This window comes from Hipposideros armiger, unplaced genomic scaffold (genome assembly GCF_001890085.2).
Source record: "Hipposideros armiger isolate ML-2016 unplaced genomic scaffold, ASM189008v1 scaffold_18, whole genome shotgun sequence".
Classification (NCBI taxonomy): Eukaryota; Metazoa; Chordata; class Mammalia; order Chiroptera; family Hipposideridae; genus Hipposideros; species Hipposideros armiger.
Window position 1 is genome coordinate 6,115,442 of NW_017731368.1, and position 18,539 is coordinate 6,133,980.

General features: G+C 47.4%; 1 protein-coding gene across 5 annotated transcripts in view; it reads left to right on the plus strand.

Annotated features, from left to right (window-relative positions):
* Window positions 1-5,426: 5,426 nt before the first annotated feature.
* The window catches only part of CCDC13 (coiled-coil domain containing 13), a 44,340-nt gene continuing 31,227 nt past the window's right edge, over window positions 5,427-18,539 (plus strand). For 2 of the 5 annotated variants that reach the window (XM_019633405.1, XM_019633389.1), the window contains exons 1-4: window positions 5,461-5,560; window positions 11,501-11,727; window positions 13,619-13,767; window positions 17,303-17,445. In XM_019633405.1, coding sequence (XP_019488950.1) covers window positions 11,507-11,727; window positions 13,619-13,767; window positions 17,303-17,445 — 513 coding nt within the window. In that variant the 5' untranslated portion in view covers window positions 5,461-5,560; window positions 11,501-11,506. Of the gene's footprint in view, window positions 5,561-11,500; window positions 11,728-13,618; window positions 13,768-17,302; window positions 17,446-18,539 lie in introns of all 5 variants that reach the window. The other 3 variants (XR_002122829.1, XM_019633394.1, XM_019633386.1) reach the window with 3 other exon arrangements.

Genomic DNA, 18,539 nt, shown 5'->3' on the forward strand with positions numbered 1-18,539 from the left:
CAAATGGAGCCTTGGTTTTAAGCAGCAGCAAAGCTTACTTCCATTTTGAGGCAAAACAGCTAAATCTGTAATAATACGACTGAAGAGCATTTCAGTTTGCAAAGCACTTTCATGACCTATTAGTCATGGTAATAAGGGTACTATTGCAATTTTAAGAAAGTTGGAGTTTAAGACTTGACAAACATCACAGAGTTAATACCCAGGTATTCTTACTTCTGATAGTTTAATTCAATTTTGCTTCTCATTGTAAGAGTAGGATCATTATGTACTTATTTGCAGGAGAGAATATAATTTCAGTGAGGGGAAATCTGTTTGGTGACTTTACCTTTTAAAGGATATATAGGCAGGGCCGGCCGAATGGCGCGATGGTTGGGAACTGGCGTGGGACGCCAGAGGGCCCCGGTTCGGATCCCACATGTGATGGCTGGTGACACTGCCCTCGGCAGCTCGGCAGCTCGGCAGCTCGGCAGCTCGGCAGCTCGGCAGCTCGGCAGCTCGGCAGCTCGGCAGCTCGGCAGCTCGGCCTGGAGCTGGGCTGCCCTGAGTGGCCAGCGGCGGCGGCTAGGCTGCAGCCCCTGTGGCAGTGGGTTGCAGTGGGTTGCCATGGGCTACCGTGTGTGGCCGCGTGTGTGGCCGGCAGCCAGCGTGAGCGGCCAGCAGCCGCAGTGAGCGGCCGTCCAGAAGCCAGTGACTGATCTGCCTCACGCGGGAAGAGCACAATGATGGTGCCAACTTGGGCCAGTGAAGCAACGTCCTCCACAACTAGACTGAAAGACCAAACGACAGCAACTTGTCTGTTCCCCTTCCCCCGATTCCCCAGCACTGTTCCCATCCCCCCACTTCCCCAATTTAAAAAATCTTAAAAAAAAAAAAGATACATAGGCATGGATAAGGGTCCCACTTTAAAGCTGGAGCTACATTGAACTGTGAGAAGGACCTAATTTGGGAATTAGAAAAAAGAGCAGTTAGACACACACACATATGCTCAACTAACTTTTTAGAAATTTTATTGTAAAATATACATAACAAAACTTACCGTTTAACCATTCTTAAGTGTACAATTCAGTGACCCGAAGTGCGCTTACAATGCTACGCAACCATGACCTCCATCTGCCTCCAGAACCATTTCCTCATCCCAGCCAGAAACTTCATTCCCTTTAACAATCGCTCCCCATTTCCGTCCCCACCCCTGTCAACCTTTATTCTACTTTTGTCACTATGAATGTGTCTACTCTAGGTACCTAACATAAGCAGAATCACAATATTTGCCCTTCTGTGTCTGGCTTATTTCACTTAGCCTAATGTCCTCAAGGTTCATCCATGTTGTAGCGTATCTCAGAATTTCAGTCCTTTTTATGGCCCAATAATACTCCACTGTATGAATATACCACCTTTGTTTATCCATTCATCTGTTGAGGGACAGGGGTTGTTTCCACTTTTTGGCTATTGTGAATAACGCTGCTATGAACATTGGTGTACAAGTATTTGTGTGAGTCCTGCTTTAATATTTTGGGCACATACCCAGAAGTGAAATTGCTGGATCATATGGTAATTCAATGTTTAACTTTTCGAGGAACTTCTCTACAGTGGCTGCACCATTTTACATTTCCACCAGCAATGCCTAAGGGTTCCAGTGCTTCCATATCCCGGCTAACACTTGTTACTATCCATTTTTTAAATAATAGCCATCCTAATGGGTATGGAGTGGTATCACACTGTGGTTTTGATTTTCTTTTTCTTAATGGCTAGTGATATAGACTATCTCTTCATGTGCTTATGGACCACTTGTATATCTTCTTTGGAGAAATGTCTGTCCAAGTCCTTTGCCCATTTTTGAATTGGGTTTTTTTGTTGTTGAGTTTGCTCAACTGATTTTTCATACGTTCAAAAGTAATTCCATGGAGGAAGCATACCTTTCAACAAATGGTGCTGAAGCAATTGGACATCCCATAGGAAAAAACCAAAAAAGCTTTCACCAAAACCTTACAGAAAAATTACATCAAAATAAATCATGAACATTAAACTCTAACACTTTAAGAAAATCATAGGGGGGCCGGCCAAGTGGCGCGATGGTTAAGAACTCGCTTGGGATGCCAGAGGGCCCCGGTTCGGATCCCACATATGAGGGCCAGTGACACTGCCCTCCACAGCTAAGATGCTGAACGACAGCTCAACCTGGAGCTGGGCTGCCATGAGTCGCCGGCGACGGCGTAGGCTGCACTCCCTGTGGCAGTGGGTTGCCATGGGCTACCGTATGTAGCCAGCAGCCAGCGTGAGCGGCCAGCAGCCGCAGTGAGCGGCCGTCCAGAAGCCGGCGACTGATCTGCCTCGCCAGAGAGGAGCGCGATGATGGTGCCAACTTGGGCCAGTGAGGCAACGTCCTCCACAACTAGATTGAAGAGAAAAAAAAAAATCATAGGGCAGCTGGCCAGGTGGGGCAGTTGGTTAAGAGCATGAGCTCTGAGCCACAGGGTCGCTGGTTTGATTCCCACATGGGCCAGTGAGCTGCGCCCAAGCTGAGCTGCCACTGAGCTGCCAACAGGTGGCAGGATGGCTCAGCTGGTGAGAGCTCATGCTTTTAACAACAAGATTGCCAGTTTGACTCCCGCATGGGATGGTGGACTACCTCTCCCCCCGCCCCCCCGCAACTAGATTGAGAGCTGCAACTGGACTTGGAGCTGAGCTGCGCCCTCCACAACTAACATTAAAGGACAACAACTTGACTTGGAGATGATGAGTCCTGAAAAAACACAATGTTCCCCTTCCCCAACACTGTTCCCTTCCCCAATTCCCCAATTAAAAAAAAATCGGGAAAATTTTTAGGTTACAGGACTAGGCAAGGAATTCTTACACTTGTCACCACTTGACACCAAAAACATGATCCATAAACAAAAGAAATTGATAAATTGGACCTAATCCAAATTTGAAAGCTTTACTCTATGAATGCCCATGTGAAGAGAATTAAAAGACAAGCTACAGACTGGGAGAAAATATTTGCAAACCACATACCCAGCAAATGACTACTAGCTAGAATATATAAAGAATTCTCAAAGCTCAACAGTTAGAAATGGGGCAAAAGACATGAACAGACACTTCACCAAAGAGGATATACAGATGGCAAATAAGCACCTGAAAAAAATGTTCAATATCATTATTCATCATGCACATTAGAACCACAGTGAGATGTCACTACACACCTATGAATGGCTAAATAGAAAATAGTGACAACATTAAACACTGGCAAAGATGTGGAGAAACGGAATTATTCCTACATCACCGGTGGGAATGTAAAATGCACAGCCACTCTACAGAACAAGTTGACAGTTTGTTATAATGCTAAACATGTGATTCCCATACAACTGTACTCTTAGGCATTTATTCCAGAAAAATGAAAACTTAGGTTTTTGTGAAAACACAAAAGCCTGTACATGAATGTTCACATCAGCTTTATTCGTAATAACCTCAAACTGGAAACAGCTCACAAGTCCTTCAATGGATGAAATGGTTAAACAAACTCTGGTACATCCATTACCATGGAAAACCACTCAGCAATAAAAACGAACAAATTATTGAAACACACAACTTGGATGAATCGCCAGAGAATTATTCTGAGTAAAAAAGTCAATCCCAGGGCCGGCCGAGTGGCGCGATGGTTAAGAACTGGCTTGGAATGCCAGAGGACCCCGGTTCGGATCCCACATATGAGGGCCAGTGACACTGCCCTCCACAGCTAAGATGCTGAACAACAGCTCAACCTGGAGCTGGGCTGCTGTGAGTCGCAGGCGACGGCGTGGGCTGCAGCCCCTGTGGCACTGGGTTGCCATGGGCTACCGTATGTAGCCAGCAGCCACAGTGAGCGGCCAGCAGCCACAGTGAGCGGCCAGCAGCCACAGTGAGCGGCCAGCAGCCACAGTGAGTGGCCGTCCAGAAGCCGGCGACTGATGTGCCTCGCCCAGGAAGAGCTCAATAATGGTGCCAACTTGGGCCAGTGAAGCAACGTCCTCCACAACTAGACTGAAGAACAAAACGACAGCAACTTGTCTGTTCCCCTTCCCCCAATTCCCCAGCACTGTTCCCATCCCCCCAATTCCCCAATTAAAAAAAAAATCTTAAAAAAAAAGAAAGAAACACAGATGTAAATCTTTAAAAAAAAAAAGTCAATCCCAAAAGGTTATACATTCTACTATTCCATTTACATAATATTTTTGAAATGACAAAGTTTTAGAAATGGAGAATAGATAAGTGGTCACCAGGGGTTAGGGACGGGGAGGGGGGGAGCAAGAGAGAAGTGGGTGTGGCTCTAAAAGCCCAACAAGGGGGATCCTTGTGATTTAAATGTTCAGTGTCTTGACTGTGGTGGTCAAACTAAGCATGGGATAAAATTGTGTAGAACTAAAACACACAAAAATGAATACAAGTAAAACTGGGGAAATGTGATTAAGATAGGTGGAGTGTGTCAACGTCAGTGTTCTGGTGGTGAGATTGTACTGGAGTTCTACAAAGTGTGGTCTGGCACCATATCTTCATGCATGTCTATAGGTGAATGCCTTATGGAAAAAGTGAAAGAAAAACATTTATGGGGTATCTGAAGCTTTTCAAATGATAAAGGCCTGGATAAATATATGAAACACTTCCTTGGCTCTCCTTTCCCAGAAATCTGTCTCCCACCACCATATATCCCTGAACATATTATAGTAGCGACTTAAACTGGGAAGTGACTTTATAAAAAAAAACACAAACAGGTGTTTTCCACTATGAAAATAAACCATGTTCACTATATTTAAACTCCTCTAAAGTGCAAAAATAAAAACACAGAACTGCCATTCCAGCACCCAAATATAATAATTTTTAATATTTCTCTGCATCCCTCTCAGTCTTGTTTCTGTGCCTACTTTTAAAAACTCCACAACTTGGGGCCAGCTGAGTGGCTCAGTTAGTTAAGAGCTCGCTCAAAGGTTTGAGCTCTGAGCAACAGCAGTTCGAGTCCGGCCGGAGCTGAGCTGCCAACAGGTGGCAGGATGGCTCAGCTAAAAAAAACAAACAAACAACAACAAAAGAAACCCCACAACTTATTTAGCAATTACTATTGTGTGGTCTGCTTTTTTCACTTACCATCACAACATGACCTTTCTCCCGCAATGCTTTACATTTGTCAAAGACATTCTGAATGGCTACGCTAATTTTCGTGGCGGGATCATTCGCTTTTCGACTCCCCTGCAGGAATGCGGAATGTGCATCTCTGTGCAGAGCGTTTGGTCCACAGAACTTTTAAAACATATATTCCAGAAGCGGACCACTGGACCAGCTTTAAAGTCTCAGGCACGGGGCGCCCCCTTCCAGCCCACCGCGCCTATTTCCACACCGCCGCACCCCGGCTCACCTGAGCCTCTGTCCCTTTCAGAGCTCCCGGCGCCCTCTCAGCCTCCGTAGACTCGTGCTGACGTTTCGCGGGTGGCATTGCTGGTTTCCCTGGTGACAGTTGCCGGGGCAGCGCGAGAAGGCGTCCGGAAGAAGTGACAGAGCTGCTGCGGCCCCCGAAAGCAGGAGCCGAGTGACAGCTGTAAGTGCGGGGAAGTGCGGAAGGGCGCGGGCTGGAGCCGGGGAGTCCGCAGCCGCCGGGGGGCCTGGACCCGAGCCGGAGCGCACACGCTCCCCGGAGCGCGCTGCCGCTGGCTGGATGCTCACTGCGCGCCCGACGCAGAGCGTGGACGCCCCTGCCTTCGTTCTGTGCATCTTCACGCACAGCCCCCTCCCCTCTCCAGGCAGACATGTGTTTCCCGCGGCATTAGTGAGGCGCAAAGGGCGGGTCACCTGCTCAAAGTCATGTAGTTAGTAGGTGGCAAAGTCAGAATTCCAACTCAGGTCCGCCCTCTTCTGGGCTCTGCTACCGAGTCCTCTCGCACCACGCTGAAGGGTGGAGCGGGAACTACGCGACCTGGGGCCATCTACTTTCCCCATCCTCCCGCCCTAGGGCCAGTCCCACAGGACCAGGGACACGGAGGAGGGAGTTCCTCTCAGAGCGGGACTCCTGCCTGGCGAACCAGTCATCTTCACCCCATCCCCAACCCAAACCCATCCCTACACTGATGCTGGCCAGGCAGGCAGTCGGTGAGCCTTGTCCTGCAGTGCACAGGGCGCCCAGCTAGGCTTCTCTGGGCCGTCTCCTCTCCACCCTCAGGACCCCAGGTGGTGGCTGGGAATGCCAAGGGAAGCTCATGCCTGGATGGGGCCTCAGCCCTTTCTCACTGTCCCCTGTCCCCTGTGCACTCAACTGCCTCTGGAATCTTTGCTTCGCCACAGGAAGTGGCATGGTGGGTGAGTGCCACTCTCCCCATTCCATGGCTCTTAAGTCCTTCCTGAGTCGAGAGTTCCTTCCATGCAGACTTAGCCTTAACTTAAAAAAAAAAAAAAAAGATTAATAGGTTTTGTTTCTTAGAGCAGTTTTAGATTTACAGAAACACTGAACAGGAAATACACAGTCCCCATATATTCCTCCCCCCATTTCCCCATTATTAACATCTTGCATTGGTGTGGTACATTTGTTACCATTGATAATCCTATATGTTATTATTAACTTTATAAGTCTATAGTTTGTATTAGGGTTCACTTTTTCTATTGTGCAAGTCTATGGGTTTTGCCAAATCCGTAATTTCATGTATCCACCATTAAAGTATACAGAATAGTTTCACTGCCCTGTGCTCCATTGTTCATCCCTCCTTCTGTCTCCCCAACCCCTGCAACCACTGATTTTTTTTTTAATGTCTCTGTAGTTTTGCCTTTTCTAGAATGTCACATAGCTGGAATCATGCAGCCTATAGCATCCTTTTCAGACTGGCATCTTTATTAGCAATATGCATTTAAGTTTCCTTTATGTCTTTTTGTGGCTTGAAGCTCATTTCTTTTCACCAATGAATACTATTCCCTTATATGGATGTATCAGTTTGCTTATTCCCCTACTGAGGGGCATCGTGATTGCTTCTGATTTTTGGTAATTATGAATAAAGCTGCTATAAACATTTGCTCACAGGTTTTTGTGTAGGCATAAGTTTTCAACTCATTTGGGTAAATGTGATTGCTGAATTGTGTGCTAAGACTATGTTTGGCTTTGAAAGAAACTGCCAAACTCTTCCAAAACGGCTGTACCGTTTTGTATTCCCACCATCAATGAATGAGAGTTCCTGTGGCTTCGCAACTTCAATTTCCAGTTGCTTGTTGCTGGCCAGTTTCTTCAACGTTCAGCTTCAGGCTGACTGAGTGCCTGTCTCTCCTGCAGGTATCCCCACCCAGTCTCTCAGAGCACTTACCACCCTTCATTCTCAGTTCTGGCTCATCATTAGACTCACTTGGGAAGCTTTAGAAATAGACAGGTGCCTAGGCCGCAGCCCAGACCAATGAAATCCAAATCTCCACTGACTGCATGAGCTCTAGGGGCTGGGCTGAACCACAGGTGTCCTGTCAGTGCAGGCATGCTGTCTGTCTCCCAGAGGTGATTGGGCCAAGGACACCCACTTCATATGATGAGAAAGGTAATAACAGCTAAACTGTCAGGACTGCTTATATGCCAGGCACTGTATTAGACGCTTTCTACTTATTGTCTCATTTAATCCTCACAACCACCCTGAGAAGTATATAATGATTCTCATCTCATTGTACAGATGAGGAAACCAAAGCACAGACAGTAATTTGCCCAGGAAACAGTGTATATCCAGGAAGTACCTGTTCCCCAGTGACTCCAAGAGCACGCTGGGAATAGAAAAGGAAAAAGAAGTTACTGTGTTTATTCATTTACTTACTCATTCATTTATTCTTTCTCTTATCCTTGAGCACCTGCTACATTCATTCAGTGACAATTCCACAAATATTAACTGAAGGCCGATTCTGGGCAAGATGCTGAGAATTAAAAAGTGAATAAGACATAAGACTCTTGCCCTTAAGGGGCCTCTTCATGGAAGGAATAGGAATAAAGTTGTAGATAATTATAATACATTGAGGTAAACTTAGGGATCAAGGGATGCCTGGTGGTTTCTGTCCGTTCACAGAGCGCCCCCAGGGGAACCCTAAATGGGAATTTGTGGGAAGGAGAAGTGTGGCAGCAGGAGCCTGGGGAGGAAGGCATCCCAGGCAAGTAGAGAGGCTGAAGCAAGCCTTTGAGATGCATCCAGGCTTGAGCCTTAGCTGGGGTCACAAACCCTCACATAGGGGCTGCTGGGATATAAAAGGGGGTGACCCCAGCAGGTGTACGAGAGAACAGCATTTACTGCAATGATAACAGGCAGCTGATGTGCCGGCTGCAGCATCTGGGAGTGATAGGGACCATGGCTGAGCGGAAAGAACATACACTGCCCAGAGGGAACACCTTCTGCCCGGCAGCTGCTCTCCATGTGGGACGGTCGGCCCAGCATTGCCAGATCTGTGAAGCTTTATAAGAGAAGCTGGAAATCTGGATTTAATGGAAAGCTGCAGATCTTTGAATGTTGCCAACAAATTCAAATCCTAACATAGCATTCTGTGAGAGTCAAGCAAAAATGGCTGTGGGATGGTTGCAGCCCTTGGGCCAGCCAGGTTGCCCTCTGTGAGTCCCGGCAGGCTCTTGCAGAGGCAGGGCCCATTTAGGTCTGGTTTTAGGAAGGTCCCCCATGGCCTCAGCATCTGTAAGCTCCCCAGGTGGTTCCAGTGTGCAGAGGATGCAGTATGCTTTGCATGCTGGTCACAGCCTCCACGTTGCTCTCCTGATTCGCTGTTGACTCCCCCTTTCGCTCTCCAAGGTGACCCAGTTTGGAAAATTAAGTCTACAATCGTCCCTTCTTATCATCTACGAAAATAGGGAATCGCAGGATAAATTTATTTTTAAACTCCACTAGTTACATTTTCAAATAATAGGCTCAATAGAGTTTTCTTCGATCGCTAGAAAGCTTTTCTGGTGAAATTCCTCTATATTGGGTTGGCAGACTAAGGCCCACAGTCCAAATCCAGCTCACTGCCTGTTTTTGTAGTCAAGTTGTATTGGAACACAGCCACACCCACTCATTTACGTCTTGTCTGTGGCTGCTTTCCACTACTATGGCAGAGTACAGTAGGTGCAACAGAAACGATATGGCCCACAAAGCCTAAAGGATTTACAGAAAAAGTAAATTGGACTCAATGTTTTAAAATCAGCAAATCAGACTTTCTGTGAGGCGTAGGAGCAGGGTGACACTAGAACCTGGCATTGTGAAGGGAAAACAGGCTGGAAGGAGAGACTGAAGCGAAATCCCCCAAAGCCTTTGATGCCTTTGGGCTTGGGTTGCGGGCTGATGGGCATCTACTGAAGCTTTTAGCACAGGGGTAGGTCAGGCCCACAGCTGTGCTCTAGAGAAAGTAGTCTGAATGCAGCCTAGACTGCAAGGGAGGTGGGAAGAGGGAGGGAGGCAGCAAGGGCAGTAGGGACCTGTTCAGGCAGCCCTGGGGACAGAACCACCCCATCATTCCTTCACCAAATGCTCATTCCACGCCTGCCCTGGTACAGGCACTGAAGATCCAGCAGGAACATCACACAGTGCCTGCCATTAGGGGGCTGCCAGGGAGGGAGAGAAACAATCAACAAACAAATAAATATATAATGTGTGAGGTGGAGCTAAATGCAATGGAGAGAGATGAAACAAGGTAAGGGGCCTGGGGAGTGAGGGTAGGAATGCGTCCTGCAATGGAATGGTGAGGAAGGCCCCTCTGATAAGGTGACACTGGAGAGAAGTAAACCAGGTGGATGTCTGGGGGAAGAGCATTGCAGGGAGAGGGAACAGCATGCACAAATGCCCTGAGGTGGCCATGAGCATGATAATAAGAGTGGTTTCAGTGGAAATGGAAATATGGGGACAGATTTGGAGACATTTATGGAGAATCAACAAGATTTATGACTAATTGGATGGTGGGTGGATGACGTGACTTGAATTTGGTTTAAGTCAGGGATGCTTAACACTGACTACACTTTAAAAGCGTGTGGGGAGTGTTTAAAAATTCCAATGTTTGTGCTTTATTATTCTATTTATGTGAAGTTCAAAAACTGACAAATATCCAGAATGTATAAGGAACTCAATAAAAAGACAACACAATTCTTTAAATGGGCAAAAAAATGTGAATAAATGTGTCACAAAAGAAGATATGCAAATGTCCAGTAAGCACATGAAAAGATGATCAATATAATTTGTCATCAGGAAAATGCAAATTAAAACCACGTTGAGATACCACTACATACCCACCTGAAAGACTAAAATTTAGACCTACCATACTAAGTGTTGGCAAGGATGTGGAGCAATTGGAACTCTCATGCACTGCTAGTGGGATGGAAATGGTACCGCCACTCTGGTAAACAATTTAGCAGTTTCTTATAAAGCTAACATAAATGTACCATATAATCCAGCATTTTTACTTCTAGGTATTTAACCAAGAGAAATAAAAACATACGTTCACACAAAGACTTTGTTATATATTCATGACAGCTTTATTCATAGTAGCCCAAAATGGAAACAGCTTAGATGTCTAATAACAGGTGACTGTATGAACAAACTGGTATATCTATATAATGAAATACTACCCAGCGATAAAAAGAAATGAACTAGTGATGCATTCAACAACATGGATGAATCTCTAAAAGGCAAAACTGCAGAGACCAAAAGCAGATCAGAGTTTGCCTGGGACTGGGACTGGCAGGGGGATTGATTGTAAAAAGGTGCAAAGGAGCTTTTTGGTGTGATAGAAATGTTCTATCGTGGTGGTGGTGGTAGTTTACACAGGTGTATATATATATTTGTCAAAACTCATTTGCATGCAAAGATTGGTATATTTTATTGTGTGTAAATCATACTTACATGGAGCTGATTAAAAAGAAAATAGACAAAACTCATCTTCAATGGCAGAAGTGAGAAGAGGGGTTTCCTTGGGGGACTGGCCTCACGGGAGAGGGCACAAGATAGTCTGCTCAGGGGCAGGAAGTGCCCTGCATCTTGATCTGGGAGTCACCACAGGGATGCAGACCTATGTAAAGATTCATTGAGCTGCACGCTCAGGATTTTTGCACTTTATGTAAATTATACCCCAATGTAAAAAGTAATGATGTCTGAGCCCTATACCTACAAGCTGGGATTTATTTGGTCCAAGGATGTGTCAAAGGACTGTTATGATTTAGGAGCTCCTAGGAGATTCTAATGTTCAGCCAGAGTTGGGAGCCACTGTTTTAGGACGGGAGGTGTGAAGTGTTGAGTCTGAGTGATGGGGGAGTAATTCTGATGCCATCTACAGTCTGGTGGCATGGTCAGGACTGGGGAAGATGTTCAGCTTAGCTTTGGCTTTCAGGGGTTTTGAGGTGACAGTGGGTCTTCCAAGCTTCTACATGGACATGGGCAAAGCCAAGCAGGAAAGCCCAGGGTTGGGCGCTGCAGACAGGGCTGACTGTGTGCTGAGCACTCTTGGGAGGTGTGTGCTTTGTGGAGTTTGCTTCAGCTCAGGTTTCTTTTCCTACATCTAGGGCAAGATGGCAGCAGATGAAGGCTCGCAAGACACCTTGCGGCTCCAGTTCAAGGCCATGCAGGAGATGCAGCACAAAAGGTTACAGAAGCAGATGGAGAAACGGAAGGAAAAGGAACTGAGCCTTGAAAGCAAAGTCAAGGACCAAAAAGAGCCCTTGGAGATCTCCGATGGCCTCAGTCTTCTCCAAGCTGGGGAGCAACACTTAAAAAACAGCTTTGAACGGAGGTAAATGCCAAGTCTGAACCCTCCCAGGAGCACTGCAGGGAGTTGGGGAGGTGGGGGAGTAATAACTGCAGACAGACAATCAGGCCAACTGGTTTGAATAAGCTGAGATGCAGAGATGATGACACAGGTTGTTGTCGAAGACTCTTGCATCTGATAGAAGATCTGTGCTCCTGGGGACATTAATTGATATGAAATGTATTTAAAAGCCATTTCAAGTCAAATTGAAATTTTGAAACTCGTCAGGGTGTAGTTTATTCACTTGAATCTTCTTAAATTTTTTTTATTCGGTTATTGTTGACATACAACATAATATTAGTTTCAAGTGTACAACATTCACTTGAATTTTCTTATTCAGTCTCTCGTGGAAAGTGTATTTGAGTTTCTGAGGAGCTGGTTGACTGACTCTAATGGTTCATAGATGTTCATTGCTCCAAATCGCATCTGGGATTTGGCTCTCCCATGCCTATTTCCTAACACATAACAACACGTACACCTGCCTATCCTAGAGCAGCACTTGGTGGGTTCCTTGACATTCACTGTACCGTTGGTGAAAAAGTTGAACAGAGTCCAGAATCTTCTCATTTTGCTCGACAGCACCCCACAGATGCATGTTCATCGATGATACTGGTTATTAGAAGCAGGAGCCTGTATTGATACAAAATTCTCTGCTAGTCAATTTACTAAACAAAAATCACAACAGTTGTTGAGCTGTTTCTTTGCTTCTGGTTTCATCCAGAATCTGTTTTTTTCCATCTTCAAATTCTACTTTTTATGGTTTCTCAATTTTCAAAATATTCTACTACAAAATGCTAATTGGGATAAAAGCATAAAGATTTCTCGATAATTGATAAAATTCTTATGGCCCTTAAATATTAGCTCAAAATGAACCCCAGACCTACTTCCAAAGGATATTTCCCCAAATCAGAGAAACTAATTGGTGGAGACTTGAGCCATTGGTGGAATAAGGATGACAGCAATAATAATAATAGCTGTTACCTGATAATTACTGTTACCTGTAACTTCTATAACTTATTTACTTCCTGGGCAGCTGTCTCTAGGGAGTCTGTTCCACGCAGTAACAATAGAAGTGATCACGGTTTCTGAAAAACGCCTGCCAAATAACTTATACAAAACCAACCACCTGTTCTATCGGGCTTACCTGAATCCTAGAGACTCAGCTTAAGGCTTAGACAATTCCTATTGGCTCTTATAATATATATATATATATATGCAATAAAGAGTATCAGTTTCCTTCAGGTATCACTTTAGCTGCATTTCAGTCTGTTCTGAATGCTTCATAATACATATATATTATGATTTCTTCTTAATCCATAAATAATTCATGAGTGTTTATTCTTTTTTGGTCCCAAACATACGATGGGTTTGGGGTTTTGTGTTTTATTTTATTTTTGCTATATTTTTAGTATTGATGTCTAATTTTAGTCAATTGGAGTTTTCTAGATTGCCTTTTGTAGCTTATATTAATACAATTTTTTTAATGCTGTTCCATGGATACTTAAAAGGAATACGAATTCTCTGAGTGGGGGTTTTATCTTTCTCTCTCTGTTGACTCCACAACAAACCATGTTATGGAAACATCTTTCTCCTTTCCCGTGTGTGTGTGTGTGCGTGCGCGCATGTGTGTGTGTATGCATGTGTGTGTGTGTGTGTGCGCGCGCGCGCGCACACACATGTGTGCTGAACACTCAGCTTTGAGAATATTGTGTTAAAACCTGTTCACTGAGCTTTCCTTAATCCCTCATTCCTATTTTGTACAGAGCCGTTCTTATCCCCACCTAGTGCCCAACTAGGTACAACAAACCTGGTCCCTGGTGGCGGGTCCCCTGCCCACTGGTCCCTGGGAAGAATCGTAACTGCCTTTGCCTTGCAGGGTGCTTGAAGACGAGATCGAACAACTCCGCGACCAGCTCAGGGAAACAGTGGACGAGAACGGGCGATTGTATAAGCTGCTGAAGGAGAGGGAGTTTGAAATCAAGCACCTCAAAAAGCAAATAGAAGAGAACAGATTGGCCTTCACAGGTAGTTCCCCCATGGATGCAACCATCCCTGCCCTGAATCCCAGGTGCCCTGAGGTCCAGGCCCAGCTGCCATGGAGTCTCCCTGGCAGGGCAAATGGCAAGTTCCAGAGGGCAGGTAGCCAGGAGAGAGGGCCAAGGGTCAGATGTGGTCAAGCTGCCCAGAGTCCTGAGAGGGCAGAGAAAGAGAGCAGGCTAAAGAGGCCCACACGCCAGGAAGTGGGGGCACAAGAGCAGCAGGCAGGCAGTGCAGCCAGTGCTGGTGACTCAGCTGGGACACTCAGAACAGAGGTTCTCCGTGGTGCTTGCTGCATTTTCAGTGGGCCAGCAGGGTCCATTTCATCCGGGTACACTGGCTCCGACGTTGTAGTATAGATGAGAAAAGCCCCAGTAGATGCAGGGATTTACTCTACAGCACTTGCTATTGCTGCTCCAGACAGGTGGATGAGACAGGGAAGCCAGCTGTTCCCAGGGGATTTCCCAGGACACACAGGGTCTAGAGTGGACCTTGGCCCTTCTCGTCTGGTCTGGACCTTGGCTCTTGGTGGAGACCTCGGCCCCATGGGTCTGGTGGGGACCTTGGCTTTGTGAGTTTAAGATTGACCTTAGCTCTGTAAGTGTGGGCTAGACATTGGCTTTGTGGTTATGAGCTAGACTTTGGCCCTGCAGATCTGGTGGGGACCTTGGCTTCTGCTCCATGTATACCCGTTGAGCAATTCCCTGGTGGCTGACTAGAAAAGTGTCACCCATCAGAAAGCAGCAGGCCTTACTCAGCATCTGCCAGAGCATCCCTCCCTGCCTTTGATCGTGAATGCCTTGAAGGGTGGGCACACCCAGAGGAACAGTGGGGAATTAAAAAGCAAGGGAATTTGGCGTCCTAAAGGCCCTTGGTAGCCTTTTGTGCATCCACCCATTTTTTTTAAGCCTTTTCTGTCTAACACAAAAACACCCTGAAAAGAAGACTGCGTTGTGAGGAACAGAAACACACTTAACCTGGATCGGGGCTCAGATGTGAAGGGGCAGCTTGCCCTTTCTCCAGGCTGCAGAGAAGCTGAGTGGGCTCCATGAGGACAGCAGGAGATCCTCCCCATGCCAGGAGGCCTGGGAGACTGGACCTGGCGCTACTCCCTCTAGCCCAGCCTGCCCTGAGCTCTTTCTCGCTTGCTGTCTCTGTCCGTTCGCTCATCTCGTCTGATTGCCAGCTCCAGCTCTCCCTTACATCTCCCTCCTCTTAAATCCAGCCCTCACTCTGAAGTCACCATTTCTGATTTCCAACTTCAAGTTGTAAAGAGAAAAGTCTGACTGGCCCAGTTCATGTTTTTAAACCAGGCCACAGGCTACAGGCTGCTGGCAGCTGAAAGGCTGGCTCTCCTTTGGCTGGATTTTTAGTAATTGCTATCGTTTAGTTTTTCTCTTTTTAACTGTTTCGTTGTGCTATTTTTTAGTGATTGCGCTAGTGACTACAAAATACATACTTAACTGTTCACAGTCTACTTAAAATTAATACTTTATCCCTTCAAGCAGAATGAAGAAACTTGACCACCATGTAGTTATAAAAGTTCCCTCCTCACCGCCCTGCCCATTGCAGCTTTTATATGTATTACTCCTATATATATTGAAAATCCCATCAGACAATGCTGCCATAGTTGCTTTCAAGCATTATATATATTTTAAAGAACTTAAGGAGACAAAAATAGTCTATATTTACCCAGATATTTAGCATTTCTGTGCTTGCCCATTCACTGTTGCATGGGTGACAGCTCAGGAGTGGGGCTTGCTGTAAACAGGGTTGGGAGAGGGGAAAAAAAAACCGGAGGATTTTCCCCGTTCTCTCGGAGCCCCCCTTCCTGCCCTTCGGACTCTTTCGATGTCTAGTTCTAGGATTTTCACTGCTTTTGAGTCCTGGGAGGAAGAAATAGCCCAGAGACCTCACCGCTGGACCATTTATACTTGGTCTCCTCCCCCATGTCCTGAGCCCTTCCTCCTGATGTGCCCTCATCCCACCGGCTTGAGGGTTACCGAGGGCAGCTACTCCTGGTTGCCCAGCTCAGCGCCTGGCTCAGGCCAGCAGCACGAGCCTGAAAACCATCAAGCACCTTCGTTCACCTTCCACCAGTTGTCGCCCTCAGTCTTGTGCTGAGGTGCATCACAGTCTGAAAAGTAGTCCTAAGAAGGGGGGCGTCCGCCAGTTACCCACTGCTGGAGTGTCCAAAGCATCCAGGGAACTCGCAGACCATCTGACGGAAACTGTTGTTGCACAGATGGGGAAACCGCCCTCCAGAGAGGGCAAGGGACGGGCGGCGACCCAGCCAGTTCCCATTGCCTTCTGTACGGGCCTGCCCCAGGCAACCTGGCCCCACCCACACAACCTCCCTCATTTATGTCCCTCCCGCCCCACTTCTGCGGCCTCCTGACCTGGCCCCCTGCCTTCCCGCTTCCTCCTCAGACACTCCAAGCCCTTTCCTGCCTCTGGGCCTTTGTACTTGCTGTTCGCTCCACAAAGAACACGCTTCCTAGCTGAGAACTCTCTTCTTCACGGCTGATCCCTCCCTTCATCCATTCAGGTCTGTCCACACATTACCTCCTCAGAGAGGCCTTTCCCGACCACACCATCCAAAATAGCATCATCCGCCACCCCTCACATCTCCTTGCCCAGCTGCAGTGTATTTCATAGCACTTATTCCTCCCAGGTGTTACATTACATATTAATGTGTTTGGTTTTTATCACCTGTCTTCCCTGCTAGAATGTAAACTCCATAAGGCTCTTTTATTCACCATTGAATCCCTAACACCCAGGAAGTTCAACACTTGGTAGAAACTCAATAAATATTTACTAAATAAACGCATGCATCTGTATTATTAGGTGTTATCACCAAATTCTGCATAAGAAACAACTGCTTGATCTCAGCAACATTCAGCAATGAGCATTGAATTAGCTCAGACGTCTGGGGTTAGTGGGGGATCACCTGGGGGGGTTCAGCTTTGTGCCATGTGTCTCTCTTCCTCTTCCTGGGACCAGCCAGCTGGCCTGGGTCTATTCTTGTGGAGACAGCACATGTGAAAGGTGCTTTTGAGGCTCATAACTTTACCTTATCTGCTAACATCCCATCAATCAACACAAGTCATTGGCAGAGCCCAGAGTCAGTCAGGCCTAGAGGGTCGAGGGAGTGTGCCCTTCTCACTGGAGGACACAGCACAGTGACAGAGCATAGTGTGTGGAGGTGTAACCCTATCACCAAGGAGGGCGTGAAGAATTGGCACAATAAGCTTACTTCCCACAGAATTAAAACTCTGCTTCCTGATTTTATTTGTCACTTTCCGAGAACACGCTGACTCCCCGAGTGGCTGCCTTTCCACTCGCTGGAGTTGGGTTGGGGGGTGCCTAGGTGTGTGGTGCTCTCCAGAGCCCCTGCCCTTCCATGAGTGTTCACTCTGAGCAGCATGGGCTTCTCAAAGCCCGGGGCCGTTGGTACTGGGGGTGTGGGTTCAATGCGTGGGCTTGTGTTTTAAACTGACCGCGCCATTTTCCTTCATTTTAGAGACAGCTGGTGTGGCTGGGGATGCGATTGCCACCAAAATCGTCGAGCTGTCCAAAAAGAACCGGGTGCTGATGGCAGAGTCAGAGGGTGCGAAAACCAGAGTGAAGCAGCAGAACCAGCACATCCAGGAGCTGGAGCGGGAAGTGAGGGCCTTGCTCACTCCTGCCTCTGGCGGGGACTCCCAGCTCCCTGGGCCACTCCTCCAGAGAGGGAGCCACTTAGGTGCTTTGGGTCCTTCTGAAGGGTGTGTGGGTCAGCGTCTGCAGTGAGTCCCTCAGCCTTTGTCACATCCTGAGAGGCGAATGTGTGTCAGGAAGCCAGGGGGGCACAGGTCATGCAGAGACAGGCTGGCACAGTGGTTAGGGCACGGGCCTGGAGCCTGGCTGCCTGGGTGCAAACCTCAGCTCCATTACTGACTTACTTTGTGGCTTTGAGGAAGTTATAAATGCCCTGTGCCTCCGTTTCCTCCGTCTGTCACATGGCAGTAATGAGAGGACTCGCCCTCAGGTTTTCTGAGGATTAAATGACTTACCATTGTGAACTACTTAGAACCGGGCTGAGCATGTGGCGGGCGCTGGATAAACGTGTGTTAAATACATGAACAGGAATCCTTGCTAATTTGGAGCTAGAGGCGGGAGCCTTCCACCAGGCGGTCTCACGTTTGTCCATCGCCCTCTTCCTGCTGCCCCCTGCCCTCCCACTGCCAATCACAAGCCCCTCAGTCGAGCGAGGGCACAGCCCAAGCAGTTCGTGCTGCCTTAGGAGCTAGAATGGAATCCATGAGCCAGCGAGAACCTACACAGCTGCTCCGTATAGGGCTGGAGGGGCCGAGGCCCAAAGTGGGTAAGGGGCTTTCTCAAGTTCCACGGCCCGTGGTGGTGCCAGGTCTCCAGTCCGATTCTGTTGCTCTCCCAAACCTTCCTCGGTCATTGTACTTGGCATGGAGTTAGAGCTTCTTTATGACAAATTTTTTGAGAACTATCTCGGGCTCTCTGTGCCAGGCCCTGGGGAGACGGTGGGGAGCAACACAGGCCTGGTCCTTGCCCTCCTGGGTGACAGACCAGCACCCAGGACCCCTTCGAGGAGGGAGCACACACTCTGGGTCCCTAGAGGATGAGAAGGGGCCAGACTCAGAGAGGTGGGGGAGGGGCCTCTATGCAGAGGACCCAGCAGGGATGAAGGCCTGAAAGGAGACCAGTGTGGCCGAGAGTGGAACACGATGAGGTCAGAGAGGTGG